The sequence below is a fragment of the Molossus molossus genome, unplaced genomic scaffold (genome assembly GCF_014108415.1).
Source record: "Molossus molossus isolate mMolMol1 unplaced genomic scaffold, mMolMol1.p scaffold_m16_p_3, whole genome shotgun sequence".
Lineage (NCBI taxonomy): Eukaryota > Metazoa > Chordata > Mammalia > Chiroptera > Molossidae > Molossus > Molossus molossus.
The window spans coordinates 120832514-120849823 of NW_023425366.1; the positions used below are offsets into that span (position 1 = coordinate 120832514).

Below are 17310 nucleotides of genomic sequence, written 5' to 3' on the forward strand. Positions count from 1 at the left end.
GGGCCCTGGCAGGACACCCCCACTCAGCGGTGGGCTGGCCGGGGCATGTACTGCACAGGCGCTCTGCAGGCCTCCCAGCTGAAGCTGACTCAGACCTGTTCAAGCCAGCCCAGGTCAATGCTGGGCCTCCACCCTGCCAACTTGTCATCCTAACCTCAAACTGGAGGCTGCTCATGGCAGAACCTGATGTGAGAAGCCTTGGCCGGCACGTCAGGGAGCGAGGTGGCCTGTGCGAGCAGACAGGTGTGAGGACACGGCACTGGCCCAGCTAGGACGGTCCAGGGAGGGCAAGATCCACAGCCTGGCCAGGAGATGACTTGGGCCCCTGAGCACCCACTCCTGGGGAGACGGGAGGCTGAGGGCTAGCTATCCCACCCGACTGTGGTCAGGCTCCTTGCTCTGTACCCATGTAATAGCCACGCCAAGCCCCCATCAGGCTCTGAACTGAGCGCCTGTGTGCACCCTGGCTGTGAGGATGGCGTCCTGCTCCCTGAGAAGACCCTGCTAGGTGATGAGAACAACCTCAGGCCCCAGCAGGGCTGGAAGATGTAGGGTAAGGCCAGTGGCCAGCACAGGATGTGTGCCAGCCCTGCCTGCCCATGCCAGGTCTTAGAGGACACAGAAGGGGGATCTGAATGCGGTTCCAGGGGACATCACCCCCACCCCCGGGCCACTGGAGGCTGTGGAAAGGAGGCCTGAACTCCCTGGGCACAGCGACAGCGAGCAGGGGGTGCCTGTGCGGGAGGGGGGCAGGAAAAGGACACACCCTGCAGGCAGCAGTTTGTGGAAATGTTTTAATTAGAGGATTCTTAGATACAGTGGTTAATCTATTGCCCACAATTCCTCACTAATTAGGCGCCTCATGCTGGGAACACACTCTCTTCCCTTACAGTAGAAACAGAATGATCACATTTCATAGTTCTCCTGTTACAAGATTCACATCTTTGTTAAGCCAAGAACTGTGGCACAAAAGGACATTTCATTAGCCAAAGTCACGACAATGTGCTAGAAACATCGATTACTTTAGAATGCTTTAACTAGAAAATATATTGCATTTCCATATATATTAACCATATACATGTGTAACTATTACTAAGTGTAGTTCAGTCATTACAAAATAAGACATTCTGGGAGGGGCTATACACACACGACCCACTGAACCCCCCGAGTAAGGCCCTCTGCATGAGAAAGAATCATGAACATCAAACTGAGAGCTCAGAGCTCAGCAACCCAACAGACGTCCAGCTAAGCAGGTGAACAAGGCACTGGGCCCTCGGGCCATGCTGTCAGAGGAGGGGCCACATTTCTGGGGTAAACAGAGGTACCTCTTCCAGGCCAGGGCCCAGATGACCAGCCCTCCTTGTGCTCCTCACCATTTGGGGACCACACCCACCTCGGTCTGCATGCCAGAGCCACAGGCAAGCTGGTTCTGACAAGAGACCTCAGGGTGGTCAGCTGTGTTCACTGGGACCCAGAGGCCAGGTCCCCTTCCGTCACGTCCTGTCTCCATCTACACCTCCCCGCTGAGCCGGGACCCAGGACTGCTCCGACAGAACGGGCAGCCAGCTCCTGTGCCCTGCTGCGGGCTCAGGTTCCAGGGTTCCTTCTGAGAGCGGCCTCCTTGCGCAACCAGGTTCAGAATACTTCAGGAGACAGAGTACATGCGACAGTGGCCCGCGGACTGCTCTCTAGGGGTGTCCCCGTGCCCGAGACTGCCTGTACCCAGGGGTGGGGGCTGACGCGGTGAGCGTGGGAGGGCCAGGATGCTACATGCAGAAGCCCAAGGGCGGTGCCAGATGTGAGGAGCTCCGTGCCCTGGCTCAGCACCCGGCCTGGGTCCAGGCATTCCCTCCTCCTGATGCGCCGGCAGCACACACTTTAGAAGGGTCTTGACAGCAGTTCCAACTTGACCAGATCTGAACTCTAGTGCTCTACAGCCTGAAGAACCAGGCAGGGGGACAGAAACCCTGGACACACACCATCTCTGTACACAGCACTACTTCACAAAGGACCAGGACAACTGCACGTAGGACCCAGTTGGGCAACGAGACGTGCTGGGGCCGAGGACGGTGCTCTGTGGGGCCTGCAGCTGTGGAAGGGGGTGGGGAGACACACCCTGGGGCTGCCTCCTCACACTTTTAATGACGATAATGCAACAAAAACCTTTATATAAACAGTTTATTTACTCTAAACAGCAACACAGACAAAACGCCATATAAACACAAAGGAAGTGATGCGGAAACAAGAGGCTGGCTGACTTTGGATCTGAGGCTCATAGCAACACAACCCGGGTTCTGCAGAGGACAGAGGCGCAGGGCAGGGGACAGGCTGATTGCTTTTTGTACAGCCAGCTGAGGCTACGCATAGCTCTGACAGTGGGAAGCAGCCTGCACCCGCGAGCAAAGGGAACTAGCTCCTCAGGGACTCGTAGAAGTATAAAAGTTTATGATTTTACAGCAGTTGAAATACTGACATCAATATTAAAATAAAAGCAAGTTTTACATAACAATCAAAAATACAAAAGACTGAAGGAAGAGACCCTGTATGAAAAACTGGGCAATTCAGCAAGTGGAGAACTGTGTACCAGTGGCGGAAATGGAAAATGGCGCCCGCCCACCTCCCCTAGGTGACTAGTAATTGTATCGAGCGATGCTAGATCTGCAAATGTTGTAAACAAGTTCTTGCCAAACCAATCCCTTCCTTTTGATGTTGCCGCAGGTCGCTGCTTATGAGGGTGCAAACTTCTTGGCTTGTGCTCGAACCCTTTTCTCATATTCCACTCTGTTTTGGCTGAGGAGGTCAAGAGAGAGACACGTTAGAATAGCTTGGGCCAGAAGTTCACAATCTAACCAGTGACCAGCAGTTTTCTCTCTCTCCTGTTTGAAACAACATTAGTCACTTTGGAGAGAAAATGTGGATTGCACATCCAGCCTTCAAAAACAGACACACAGCCCGGCCAGTTTGGCTCAGCGGTGAGTGTCAGCCCTCAGAATGAAGGGTTGCAGGTTTGATCCCCGGCCCCAGCTGGGCTCGTATGGATGACAACCAATCAATGTGTCTCTCTCACATCAATGTTTCTCCCTCCCTCCCTCTCTCTCTCTCTCTCTCTCTCCTCGTCCCTTCCATTCTATCAAAAAAACAAAAACAGCAACAACAACAAAAACCCCAGACATATGGTGAGTCTTCCCACGGGACTCTTTAAGTCTTGCGTGTGAAGGTGCAGAGGTAGGAAGCAGCTTCCTGGTGGTTGGGGGAGGACCTCAGCTGGGACTCCAGTGTGAGATGTGCTGCCAAGGAAAAGGGGGCTGGCGGGCACGGCCCTAGGCCAGGGTGGGCTGCAAACGCGCCATCAGAGACCAGCTGCTACCAGGGGATCAATGTGACCCCGACGCCTGTGAGTACATGATGATGTTTACGAACAGTGCTCCTTGACACACTAAGTCAGAAGTCTCATCAAATACCTCAGGAGCTGGTGAGGAAGCCTCCTCGGAGCTCAGGTGCAGTGAATGCACTCGGGGTACTCATACCTTCATAAGAAAGCCAGGGTTCCTTCCAAGCTATGCTCTCAACAAGTGTGGCCTTTCAGAGCACTGGTCCCAGCCCACGAGCAGGCCCAGGTTCGAGGTACAGAGGGGCCACCAAAAGAATTTCCCTCACCGCTGCCCAGTGCAGACAACAGGCCCTGGTGCCCCAAGCCCTCCTCTCTCTAGCCTCTCTGGGGAAAGGATGCAATGCCAGCACCAGGAGAGTCGGAAACTTGCCTTGAACCTGCCCTAAGCTGGCACGGTGCCCAGGCGCACACCAGTCCCAGGAGGCCAGTGTCAGCACCATGCCTGGCCAAGAGCCAAGAGTGAAGAGCAGAGTACAAGCTTCCACCGCCAGGCCACGCTGCGGGCAGTCTGCGCTCCTGGGCTCCCACCTGGCCAAGGGCCCAGACCCCCAGCGGGAGGCAGCAAGCTAGGAGGGCCCCAGGAGCTGAAAGCAATAGCAGAGGCAGCCCAGCCCAGCCATCTACCAAGCGAGGCCGGGCACAGGGTGTCTGCCCTAGAGCAATGGGGCACCTGCCAGTGTAGGACACGCCCCATGACCTTCCAAAAACATGAACCAAGAGATCTGAAAAAACAGATCAAGCATGTTTCACAAAAGGTGCTGTTAGAATGGATGCTTACAGGAAAAATAATGTCTCATTCCTGTGAAGTATTGTATGACGCCATTTAGCACATAAGGAGCCCAGGGTACATGGAAGATGCTCCAGTCCTACAGGTGGGGAGCACACAACCAGGAGCACCCACTGGCATACAGCAGTGACTCTCTGAACCCCTGCCACGAACACCGCAATACTGCAACTAAACAGCGAGGGTCACAGCAGACAGGGCTGCGGGCCGCAGGCACGCCATCGAGATACATGGACAACTCGCTCAAGGCACCACACCCACACCGCAACACACTCCAGGACTGGCAAGTGCCCTCGCGGACAGCAAGAAGACATCTTGGCTTTGTGGGCCATGTGGTCTATCGAGTGGTTCAGCTCAGGCAGCACGGACCCAAGTGGCCCTACTTACAAAGAGGCGTAGGCTGACGGGGCCCTGATGCAGGCAGATGTTGCAGTGAAACTACACAGCACCCTGCTCAATGGTCGAGGTATTTGAGGGCTCATCTCCCAGAGCTGCTGATGCACAGCAGCCAACGAGACACAAGTAAATTCAAGGCAGGCTCCGCTGCAATCACTCACAGTGACTCCTCTGCTGGACGCCTCATGAAAAAGGCAGGATTAAAGGCTGAAGCAGGGGCACCCAGCCCAAGGGCTAGGAGGAAGTGGACCTCAGTCGCTGCCCAGGAGCACCTAGTCACTCTCAGCCACCAGAGGGCACCCCCAGCCATTTTCGGGGGGAGAAATGCATCTCTTGCAAGCTGGCACTTCTCTTCAGATGTACTCAGGCCACTCCGGCGGCTCAGAACAGCCTACCCTCCAACTTGTAGCAATTCCAGAAACTCCCCCTTGTAAGGAACAAGCCACGGCCCAGCGTCTCCCTGTGGGTCAGGCCCTTAGGCCCCAGGTTTCTGAACATAGGTAAGTGGAGCATTAGGGGTCAGAGCTGCCAACCTGGCATAACATCCTGCCCACACCAGCCTGGGAGGCTGGCTAGGAACTAGGCCAGGGTCTTCCCCACTGTCCACCCAGCCACATGCCAGGTTTAGCTCCATTGCTTACACTAAAGTTGTATAAGGCCCTCCTCCCACAGCACCCAGGTGACCAAGCAAGTCAGGAGTACCGCTCCCCTACTGAACCATGCCCCTCAGAGCTGCCATACCCAAGCTGGGCCAAAGAGGGCAGAGATGGGAGGTCTGTGGTTTCTTCCCCCAGTGTCCACACCCTTCCCTCTGAGCGGAACTGGGCCCCTGGAGGCACAGGGTTTGCCTGGCCATAGCCCATCAGGGGCAAAGTGGTCATCAGGAGCCCCTATCATCTGACTCTGCCTCCTGCCAACTCCTACCATCGCTCTGGCTACACCAGCCTTGATCACCCATTCTTGCCACCACTGGCCCTTTACACATGCAGCTCATCCTTGGATGCCTCCCTGGCCACCTCACAGCCCCCCTTTGCAGCACTGACCCCAGCAGCCACATGAGCTTGTGTAGGCCACCCTCGCAGGCTGCTGGGCGGGTCAGGACTACCCATCCACCCACAGCTCACTTACTGCTCCCCTTTCTACAGGCAGCCCAGACTAGACTTCCAGGGAAGGCCGCGCAAGCTGACGAGAGGTCATGGAAAGCGGGGCCAGATTGCTACTAACCAGTAAATTGTGTAGGCCTCTGCTTGAGCTGGATCTTGGATATTTGGTTCATTTAGAAGTTCTTGTATTCCTAACAAGATCTGTGTGAGAGAAAAACAAAGCAAGGTGGGAGGTCAGCAGTTCAAAAGGCAAACTCTGGTCCCGAAGGAAGGTCGAGGCGAGGCCCTCATGAGGCATACCTGCTTAATCGTGATGGCTGGCCTCCAGTCCTTGTCTTCCTCGAGGATGGACAGGCACACAGTGCCTGAAGGGTACACATTCGGGTGAAATAATGGTGGTTCAAATTTGCCTGGACCACATGGAAGAAAGGAAATGTGTTTTGGTGGCAGTTGTCCTACAGAACAATGTCCTGTCCTGATGACATCCCCTTCTACTCTGCACTGTGATACCACAGCAGACGGGGCTGTGGGTCACAGGCACGCACGCCATCAACACACATGGACAACTTGACCGAGGCATCGCGCTCACATTGCAATACACTCCAGGACTGGCAAGCTCTCTCAATTCTGAAAAAATTGTTTATAAAAACAAAACTGGCCTGAGGCAGGAGGAGGTGGGAGGAGGCGGGAAGAGGCGGGAGAGGCAAGCGTGCCTCCCCGATGGACTCAGAGGCAGAGCCCAGTGGGCCGGCAGAGCGGAACCCAGGCAGCCTCCCAGCCCGTCTGGACCGGGAAGGTGGGAAGGGGCTGCTGCAGCAGGTGAAGAGGGTCCCAAGGAAGCAGTCACGGTCCTTCCAAATAAGTGGCCATGTTCAAAGCAGCTCATTTTGCTTCAAAAACAGAGGCTTTTTTAGGACCCCAAGTGCGTTCTTTTAAAAAAGGTTTTCTTAAAAAAAAGGTAAAAAGTTTGAAAATATAAAGAGTAGGAAAAAAATTGCCATGAGCCCCACCAAAGGATCATTAACCACAGCTGACATTTTAGCATATTTCTTATCTTTTTTTTCTGGGTACTCTTTCCCTTTCTCTTTATTTTTAAACATTAATTATACCTAGAAAAGTGTAGCAAGTCTAGTACAGCCTGACCAAAAAATACATCCACTATCAACAGCTTCCCAGAAAACTCTTCAGACACCACCCCCTCCAGCGGCCCACCAGCCTACCTGCAATCCCTAGCGGGATGTCTTAAACTGGGCAGAGCGCACGAGGATCTCCCCGCTCTGCACCAGGGGTCACGTATCCTCACCGGCAGTGGCAGTTACTCCTGTTGCTGCACAGCACCCACTGGGAGACTGGCTGCCCTGTGACTTGCCCACTGCACTGCAGGTGCACATTTGAGTGAACACAAATAAAGCCCTGATCGTTCCTGGATGTGAGGTCTGGTGCACACGTGTGCATTTCCATGTGGAAATGCTGGATCACAGGGTGTCTGTGTTGAACGTGAACAGATACCGCCAGTTTCCAAAGTGGCTGTACCCACTTACACCTCACTGCTTCACAGTTTTGCAAACACCTGGTGTTGTCAGTTGAGGACTTCAGTCATTGTTAAATGAACCATGGTTGCCTCATAGCTCTAAGCGGCATTTCCCTGATGATCACTGAGGGTGAGCACCTTTCATTTACTGGGATGAACCAGCTACTTCTTTGGAGAAGTTCTTGTTCAAATACCTTGCACATTTTTCTACTGGGTTGTCTCTTATTGACTTGGAGGAACTCTTTACATATTCTGGACACAAACCTTTTGTCAATTACATGTCTTGCAAATATCTTCTCCCACTCTCAGTTTGCCTTTGTGCTTTTTTTGGGCTAATCCTTATCCAAGAATATTTTCCCATTGATTTTTAGATAGAGTGGGAGGGAGGGAGAGAAGGGGAGAGAGAGACATTGACAGGCTGCCTCCTGTATGACCCTGACCAGGCATTGAACCTGCAACCCTTTGGTCTGAGTGCTGACGTGCTAACCACTGAGGCAAACTGGCAGGGCACCTTTTTTTTTTTAAATTGTACATTTGGTGAACAGAGTTCCTAATTTTAATTTAATCTGATTTATCAATCTTGTTTCCTAGCTAGAAAAGTGTACCAATGATTAATACTAGCACCCTCCTAGCCCTTCAGCCCCTTTCCTGTCTGCCTGGCTTTCTTCCACATGAAGTCAGCCTCCTGACTTCTCACACCATTCACCCTGTGGCCTAGTGTTGACCTTGATAAAAGGACTCCAGCATAAACTCCTCTGTGTCTGGCTCCATCCACTCAACATCATGTTTGGGAGATTAATTCATGCTGTATATTTGTAGATCCTTCACTTTTGCTGCTGCACTTATTTATCCATTTTATTGTGAACGGACACTTGGGTTTTCTCCAGCTCTTGGCTCTTACAGACGGGGCTGTCATAAACATGCTCTTTTGGTGAACACATGAATGTACTTTCTGTTGAATATTTACTTGAATGGAACAGCTGGGTCCTCGGGTAGGGATAAGTTTAACTTCAACAGACATGGCAGACAGCTTTCCAAAAGAAGTGTTCAAAATCCCCTTTCCCTAGCGCGTATCTGAGAGCCCCGCTGCTCTGCAGCCTTCCCCGGCACCTGCCTGCACTCTGCGGTTCAACTTGTAATTTCCAGTAAAGAAGTTAGGCATCTCTTTCAATGCTGACTGGCCAGGAGTAGAACTTCTCGCAAGGGGCTTGTTCCACCAAGTACTTGTTTGCCTTTTTCCTATTGATTTGTAGATGCTCTTGATATATTCAGGATAAGTACCAATATATAGATATAATATTCTCCTCTTCACTCTCAGTGGTGTCTTTTGTTTATTCATTTATTTTTAATCCTCACCCGAGCACATTTTTTCCTTTTGTCTTCAGATGGGGGTGTGTGTGTGGGCCATCGATGTGAGATAGACACATCAACTGGCTGCCTCCTGCACGACCCCAACCAGGGCTGGGGACCGAACCACAAGGTACGTGCCCTTGACCAGAATTGAACCCACAACTCTTTGGCCTGTGGGATGACACTCTAACCACTGATCCAGACTGGCCACGCTCAGTGGTGTCTTTATTTTTATTTTTAATCCTCACCCGAGGACATTCTTCCATTTTTTTGTTAGGTAGAGTGGGAGGGAGAGAGAGGGAGAGAGAAACATCGATATGAAAGGGACACATCGAGCGGCTGCCATCCGCATATGACCAACCAGGGCCGGGGACAAACTGCAACAGAGGCACGTGCCCTTAGCGGGAACCGAACCCAGTTCTCTCTGAACTGCAGGCCGATGCTCTAACCGCTAAGCAAACTGGCCAGGCTCAGTGGTGTCTTTTGAAGAGATGATCTTAATTTCAGTTAGTCCAATTGATCATTTTCCCCTCTGGGGGAAATCACTTTTCATGCTTCCCTGGTTAAGAAAGCTTTGCCTAACCAAGTCATGGGGACATTCCTTGTCTTCCTCTGAGAGCTGTACTGTCCCACCCACGTTCCCACTGGGCATCACAATCCATGCGGCTTTGATCTATGGGGGAACACTGAGTTCTCTAGTTTCCCACTGGGACAGGTTGTCCCAGTCCATGCATCAGTCATCCTCTCCCCATGCATTGCAGCGTCACCTCTCATAAACCATGCCACTGCACACCTGCACTTTTCTGGACTCTGCTCTGCGTTTCATCTAGTATGTTTCTATAGCAGGTATCAATTTGATTCATGTCTTGCCCATCCTGCTAATGGGTCTGGGTACTTTTTACCCAAGGAGCCCCAACCCAAGCCTCCCATCCTCCCCTCCTAGAACCCTGAGGGCCATGGCCATTCTCAGCACTGGTATGACAATTTCCACAAAAATCTGCTTGGATTCTGATTGGGATTACACTGAATTTGTAGATCAGCTTGGAGAGAACTGACACCTTTGTAATAGTGTTTCTTCCAGTCCAGAAACACAGCCCATCTTGCCAGTTATTTACGCCGTTCTTCATTCTCTCAGAAACCTTTAGTTTTCGGTACAGAGGTCTTAAATGTCTTTTGTTGGATTTATTCCAAGGTACATGATGCTAGTATATAGAGTATAGTTTCAAAACTTTCATTTGTTGCAATTGTAGGAAAAAGGGTTATTTTATTTTATCCTCACCCGAGGACATTTTTGCATTTATCTTCAGATACAGTGGGGAGGGGGAGAGAGGAAAAGAGAGAGAGAGACACACACATCAAGTGGCTGCCACCCATACAACCCCAACCGGGGCCGGGGACAAACTGCAACCAGGGTATGTGCCCTTAGCGGGAACTGAACCCAGGACTCTCTGGTCCACAGGCTAATGCTCTAACCACTGAGCAAAACTGGCCAGGGCTGAGAAAGGGTTTTTCTTTTCTCTTTTTTTTTTGGTGGTACATGCCCCTAGTGGGAACTGAACCCGGGACTCTCTGGTCCGCAGGCTGATGCTCAACCGCTGAGCCAAACTGGCCAGGGCAAAAAGGGTTTTTCTATGTAACCTTTTATTTAGTAATCTTAAAAACAGGCTTAGAGAAAGATGGTCTATGGCCTAAGTCTTCCTTTCCCATTTTTCTGCTGGGATTTCTTTTTCCTACCTTGCTGCATTTGCTTGGAATTCCAATACAATGTTACAGACGTGATGAAAGCAGCTACAATTGATCTCATTTCTTCTTCTTTTGTATGGTTAATCCTCACCCAAGGATATTTTCCATTGATTTTAAAATAGAGTGGGACGGGGGAGGGGAAGAGGAGAAAGAAACATCCATTGCCTGCCTCCTGCATGACCCGACTGGGGCCAAGGATTGAACATGCAACCCAGGTAGGGAATATAACCTGAGACCCTTCGGTCCTTGGGCCAAGGCTCTAACTGTTGAGCCAAACTGGTCAGGGCTTATCTCATTTCCTTTTTTTTTTTAAACCTCACTCGAGGACATTTTTGCACCCATCTTCAAATAGAGCAGGAGGGAAAGAGAGGGAGAGAGGGAGGAAGAGAGAAAAACATCGATGTGAGAGAGACACATCGAGTGGTTGCCACCCACACAACCCCAACCAGGGCCGGGGACAAACTGCAACTGAGGTACATGCCCTTAGCGGGAACTGAGTCTGGGACTCTCTGGTCTATAGGCCGACGTTCTAACTGAGCCAAACCGGCCTGGGCCTTATCTCACTTCTTAAAGTCATACCTACACATGGCACACAAAAAACTCAAACAGCAAAGAACTACCCCAAATGAAACGTCTCTATCCCAATAGTTATTCTATGAATTGGTAATTTAAACAAGTCTTCAGCTAGATGTTATTTTAATGAAAAACATACTTCTATCTCTAAATCACCAACCACAAGTGCTAAGTTACATGCCGTCTTGCCTTCCCATGTGTCAGGCACTTTCTGACACACTGGGGTGCATGTCAACTCATTCAATTAACCAGCCATGGGCAGCATTTGTTCATTTGCAGCTGCCAAGGGGGAGAGATTCTGTCCTAAGTTTTGTTAAACTGCATCATGGGGGTCTAGCTGCAGCAGTTTTAAGCACGGCCTTGGCCCTTCCTTCCTGCTGCCTTCTCTGGAGGCTTAATTGTGCTATCCATCCATCCAGGCTGCAGATGCAGTCACAGCAAACAAAATCCTGAGAAGTAAGGTTTTGAATGGTGGTGGCTTCATTCCTGACAGCACTAAGGGTTCGGGGGCCTCACATGGATCTCAGGAACATTCTCTCTAGGGCCTGGGAGCTTCCCAGTTGTCGAGTTGAGACCCGAGGCTTGGTCTGTTAGGTGCATCTCCCACCCTGGGGCTAGAAACACTCTGATCCACAGACAACCATAGGGATCAGTGTGACACAGCCACAGGGAACAGAATGCCGGGCCATCGCTTGGGAAGCAGAGTATGAAATAACAACACCCCGGAGATGACTCAGATCTTTGCCAGAGTGCGGTCAAAGCCAGCTTTTGAGAACTCTGTTGTACTTACATTTCGGAGGTGATGATGGATAGTCATCTTTGAAGAGCATCCGTAGTTTAAACAAGCCTCCTTCCCAAGGGGTCTGTTGGGAAATGAAGCTGTGATTAGGTGAGTGCCTCCTGTTGCTGCAAGGGCCCAGGAGGAGGAGGGGTATGCTACTGCTACACAGCCCCAAGTGTCCCCACAAGACTAGTGGGACATCCATGAGCCCAGAGGACCCGTGGGAAAGAGTCTTCCCTGGAGTTGAACAGATAGGAGGCCCATGGCGGCAGTCCCCTCCAACCCTGGGTTGGGGATTAGGGTCTGCACCTGAGCAGCTGTGGTGATGATTTAAGTGAGCTCAAGTGCTGACCCCTTCCTTCAGGTGCTTCCTGTCCTTGGGCAGCCTCCTCACTCCTGTCCAACAGTCCTTCCCAATTGGGAGGGAGATGGCTACAGCCCACCAGCTTCACCCTAATTTGAGGGGCCATGTATAGGCTCAGTGGAGGCTGGGGTACATGCTGGGCCTTCAACAGAGGCTCAGTTGAAGCAAACTCAGACCACGTTCTTGTGGACAAAGTCCTAATCCTGCCAGCTCAGTGCAGGCAAAGACTTGTCAGGAAGCACCGAGGCTGAGCACAGCAGATTCTCATGAAAGACCATGGTGGGAGGAAGTGGAGGTGATGAGGCCTCAGCACATCCCAAACACCTCAGGGGTCTCCTCCTTCCTTGGAGTCCAGTACGCGGGGTTGCTGGACACCCTCACTCTAATGCCTCAAGCGCACTGGTTCTAACGGGCCCAGGCACACTCAGGGGAGCCCAGGAGGCACCACCTTGGGAGGACTGTTGGCTGTGTGAAGGACACATGGGGCCCCCCGCAGCCATTACAGGTGGACAATGCCTGCCCCCCGCACCAGGGATTTGCAACCAACCCAGGAGGAGCACTGCTGTGTCTGGGCTGCTCTAGCCTCAGCACATCCAGAAGGACAAACCCGAAGGCTCTTATGGCACCTCCGAACCCTTCTCCATTCTGTCTCCAAGACTCCTTTTGCTCCCCAAGATGCAACAGGGACTGGAACCACTACCCCTGCCACAGCTCAGCTCCTTCTTTCAGAATTAAAACTACTCTGGGTGGGGTGGTGTCACATGTCACCCTAACCCCGCCCCACCATTTCATGTCCCCTGGGCCTGTGTGATCGTCACACGTTATGCACACTTGAACCCAAGTCCTTCTGAAGGGTCGAAGCGTTTCCAACAGTCCGCCCCACACAAACATGGGCGCTTCTTACCCCTTTCTTCCCTGGAATGGCGCACTCCCAGTTCATGAGGTTCATCGTGCCGTCGGGGTTTTTTGTTGGGACAGCCACAAAACCCTGAGAGAAAACCACACACAAGCACGTAAGTGCTGTGGCAGCCGGTGTTAGCCGCTCACAGGAACCCTGTTCCACCCCCGGCCCGGCAGCGCAGGGCTCACAATTGGGCCTCATCTGTAGGGACTGGGCGGTGTCATCAGGGGGAGATGATCCACTGTGCTACATGAAGAAATAAAGCTTTCCTTACAAATGGGTGGTCTTTTCTCCAAGCTTTCCTCTCCTGGGCAAGTCTGCTGAGGGCGATCCCCGACATATTCAAAGTCCTGAAAGAGACAGCAGAGATGCAATCAGGAGGAAAACCCGGTTCCTTCCGCCTGTTCCCTCTCACACCTGCCCAGTAAGCACACTGGTTTCCAAGAAGTGGGTAAGTGAAGGCTCTCACGTGGCCCGCAGCGACCATTCTTGCTCTTAGAAAGCTGCCCTAGCCAGAGTTTGGACTGGCATCAGGCCCTCATGGGTGACCCCAGCCAGTTGCCTAGGCTCAACAGCACACTCCCTCAGCCTCCATTTCATGGTGACACAGGGGCTCAGAGAGGTGAAGCCAGGCCTGGGTCATAGCAGTACCAGGTGCTGCGCAGGGAGGGATGCTGTGCACACCCAGCAGACATCTGGCAACCCCTGCACCCCCCACATCAGTCACAGGGATCCAGTTCTACCATCGAACTACACAGGAAAGACAGGACCAGGTGGGGATACCCAGAGCGCTAGCCTGAGAGCTGAGAAGGGCAGGGATGAATCACTTCCCTCTGCAGGTGCAGGGATGTGGGGCAATGTGAGGCCCCCAGCTTGGAACCAGGGCTCGGAATTCAGATTCAGGTCTAGCCAGGATGACCCTTATTCTTGAAGGCCAGGGTGGATGGCAGCTCAGCTGCATTGTGGACAAGCCCAGAGACAGCTTACCTGGACCTAGCATCCAACAGACCCACATGTCACCAGAGTTCTGGGCTCCTTCCTCTACCCCTTCCACTTTTTCATCTTATAGCCCCACCCTGGCACTTCACAAACAACTAATGGATCAGGGCCTGTCTCCCATTTACTTTGGGAAAGTCAACAAAAGAGAAACAGGCTAGCAGAGCCCAAGAACAACTCGGGAGCATCAGGCAAGAGCGGGAAGACCTCAGCAGGCCTGGACCACAGACCCTCAAGGCTTAGCGCCTTTCATGGGTGGGGAACGTCTGGCCCACAGGCCTTATGAAATCAATGCCAACTATCACACGCACCACCAAATTAGCCTGACCAAATATGGCAGGCTAACTTTTAGGCTGATAATTCTGTATGGCCCATGAATGATGTTATAAATGTCCAAATGACGCTTAGCAGAAAAAAGGTTCCCCACCCCTGCTATCTGTTCAAACTAGCACCTGAAGCCCTCAGATAAAGCAGCATCTCTAGAAGGTGCCTGACACACCAGAACAGACCGCAGGGCATTGAATTGTAAGCCCACCTTCAGCTTCCCATGAGAAGGCAGATGCAGAGATGACATGGTCACAAAACCTGCTGGAGAACTTGAACCTAAATATGCTTATCAGTCTTCAAAATCCATGGAAATACTGAAGATACCCTGAATTAAGTACACGTATTTATCACAAACAAGGCTTTAAAACAAGACAAATGATGATCGGCAGCTTCCCCAAGTCTTCACGTTTATACTGAAGCCAGGGGACAAATATCCAAAGGTTCAGCATTTCAAGTTCCTGAGTACAATGTGGAGTGCCCTCCCCAACTCCAACAGGGTTCTTAACCCTGTATGGAAAAACACATTTCCAGCAAGGACAACACTTGACAGCAGCCATGCTTTCCAGCCCAGCCTCCACACGAGCCTGTTCTGGAGACAGGAAGGGAGATGGAGAGTAACCTGCCCATTGAAGCCAGAGCCTCAACACAAACCCACGTGGTCTTCTGACTCTGGTGGGTGGGTGGCAGGGCTATTTTCCCTCTTGCTGCAGCCCCCTTTAGCCCTGTAACTACTACTACCTCAACCTCCTCACCCCACCAATCCAAATCGCACTCTTCACCCTAACATCCACACCACCTGGCTGCCCTGCTCTGTCCCTTCGGGCTCACACTGTTTGTGCAAAGGTGTTAAGTCAGGCCAACAGTTCAATAGCAGACACCAAATGCACATTCCCAAGCCCTGGAAGCCACCGTGGAGTCAGTAACTCTGGGCGGGTCCCAGTGCTATGGGTTTTGGGCAGCTCTTAGACAACTGTTCTTCCAAGAAGTAGGCACAGGAGGAGAAAGGGTCTGCAACTACCATTGCAGAAAAGCACCGCTGCCTCCAACGCCACCTAGGAGCCCAGGTCTCAGGACACTGGGTGAGTTACTATAAATTGCCAGACCAACTGGATGTGGTACGATTTCAAGAAACAGATATGCTTGTGTCATCATTAGAAAAGTGAGGGTAAAAAATCAAAACCCTCCAGTCAAGGGCGACAGGTGACAGATGTACCACATTGGACTGTGGTCCCTAGCTCTAGCACTCTGACCCCAGAATGCACCTTTCAACCTTACTGGACCTCAAGATCAAGTCCAAAACAGATTAACAACAGTAGAACTGCTCACTGCACCACACAATCCCAGAGCTCTGGTCTGGCCATTTCTTCTCCGGAGGGTTTGACTAAACCACTGAGGTGCTCTTAAAGAGCCTGCCAGGATGCTGCCCCAAAGCACTCACAGGTGAAGAAGTCCCGTGCTAGGAAGTGCTAGGTGCCTGGACATGGAAAGCTGGACTATGGGGATGAGAGGCACCTGCTTTTAAATAGTGGCCAGGTGACCACCGAGCACAGCCTGCAGCAATCTGGCAGGAGACTATTCCAGGCAGCACAGATCAGGAAAACAGCCTGGAGGGCCAGAGGAGAGTGGAAAGGGTGGGCTTGCACGAGGGACATAGGAGCCTGCAGGGGGGTGGGGCAGAAGAGCATACCAGCCAGCTTCTCTCAGAAGTGGGCAATGACAGTGATGACTGGTCGGGAGGCTGGAGTGGCAGCCCCGACGTCTGACAGTTCTCGATTTCTAAGTCTAAATCCTTCACTTCAACTGGTTCTTCTAAATGGCACGACCCAATGCTATCCCCAACCCAGTGGAAATGCCCTTCCCATCCCCACCTCCAGGCTTGAGGGCACAGCACATGTTAGCCTCCAAACTACTGCCCCTGACCATTGGCTTCCCCAACCAACAGGGCACCCAGAGGGCAGTTCCCTCATCCCTGGCCATGGCAAAGCAGACAGCACAGGCTGGCAGGACACTTCTGCTGAATTAACTAACACAGAAGTTCAGTGACCAAAGACAAGCTAACCAGTAGTAAGTGGTTATTTAAGTGAGGCATAAGGTCCCTAGCAAGGCATCAAAACAGGTTTCTGAAGCCCAGGCCAGCTCTGGACACCCAGGAACCAGGGACACTGGGTAGGGTCACACAATGCTCAGAGGGCTCCAGAGGGGCTGGGCTGGGGGAGAGGCCAGCAGGGTGATCCCAAGTGCAGCCTGCCTGCCTGCTGACCCTATGTCAGGACCTTGCCTCTTCTGCCCTGAAGACCGCACAAAGCTGCCCACAAAGGCCCTGTCCTACTGCTTAGCTGTTGTTCCAGGTATGAAAGGTTAATGAGGGGAGGTCCCACAGGAGCTCCTACAGCCCCCTCCTCCTGGGTGCCAATGGACCAGACCCAGCACCAATAAGATCCTTTCCACCATCAGGAAAAAGAGCTACAGGTGCTTACCTGCACTGTCCCAGGCAGACACCTGGTCTTCAAGATGGTGCTTCCACTCCTGGTGGCCTTCTGGAGTCCAGGAGAAAGCAGCCAATTTGTTACATTTTAATTACACAGGAGAAGTGCTCATTCAGAATCCCACTTAAAACTGACTTTGCCTTCCCCAACAGACAAGCACTGAAAGAGTAGCAAAGCTGTAGATACAAAGATGTATCTATGAACTACTAGAGACAGCCTGTAAGACAAAGGCTGGGTTCTCCAGGCTTATTTGGAAGGTCTGCCCTTGAACACACCCTTCTCAGATCAGTTTTGCTGGTTGAAAGCCGAGACTTCAGAGCTACTTACAGGCTTTTGAGTGTGGCAAGCTGTTCATCTCCCTCAACCTCAACTTCCTCATCTGCAAAATGGGTGAGGGTATTTTGACCCCAAAGGTTTGCCCAGGATGAAACTGAGTGAATAAGAAGCCCTGGACAGGACTTTTCCATCCAAATGTAAACCCACTAAGGGGGAAGGCATTCACTTTGCCTGATGCAAGAACCCTGCCTCTGGACACCCTCTGCCCATGCTGCACTTCCGGTTCTTTCTGGACAAACCTCCAAGGA

General features: G+C 51.9%; 1 protein-coding gene across 2 annotated transcripts; it reads right to left on the minus strand.

Annotated features, from left to right (window-relative positions):
- Positions 1-789: 789 nt before the first annotated feature.
- Positions 790-16777, minus strand: UBE2I (ubiquitin conjugating enzyme E2 I). Of its 2 annotated transcripts, XM_036279292.1 has the most exons (7): positions 16718-16777; positions 13192-13267; positions 12921-13004; positions 11662-11734; positions 5975-6084; positions 5796-5875; positions 2165-2790 (listed from the first exon to the last, which is right to left on the minus strand). In XM_036279292.1, the coding sequence occupies exons 2-7, from the start codon at positions 13255-13257 to the stop codon at positions 2727-2729; spliced, it is 477 nt and encodes a 158-aa protein (XP_036135185.1). In that variant the 5' UTR covers positions 13258-13267; positions 16718-16777; the 3' UTR covers positions 2165-2726. The 2 variants fall into 2 exon arrangements, with proteins under 2 accessions (XP_036135186.1, XP_036135185.1); XM_036279293.1 differs by lacking the exon at positions 12921-13004 and having other exon boundaries at positions 790-2790.
- Positions 16778-17310: the final 533 nt, after the last annotated feature.

Bases quoted from the DNA above. Each gene is read 5' to 3' on its own strand.
- UBE2I (XM_036279292.1), bottom strand. From the start codon at position 13,257: ATGTCGGGGATCGCCCTCAGCAGACTTGCCCAGGAGAGGAAAGCTTGG. The intron at 6,085-11,661 runs GTAAGTACAACA...CATGTGGTCCAG, and splicing joins TCCATCATCACCTCCGAAAT to GCAAATTTGAACCACCATTA. The intron at 5,876-5,974 runs GTATGCCTCATG...TCTCTCACACAG, and splicing joins CAGCCATCACGATTAAGCAG to ATCTTGTTAGGAATACAAGA.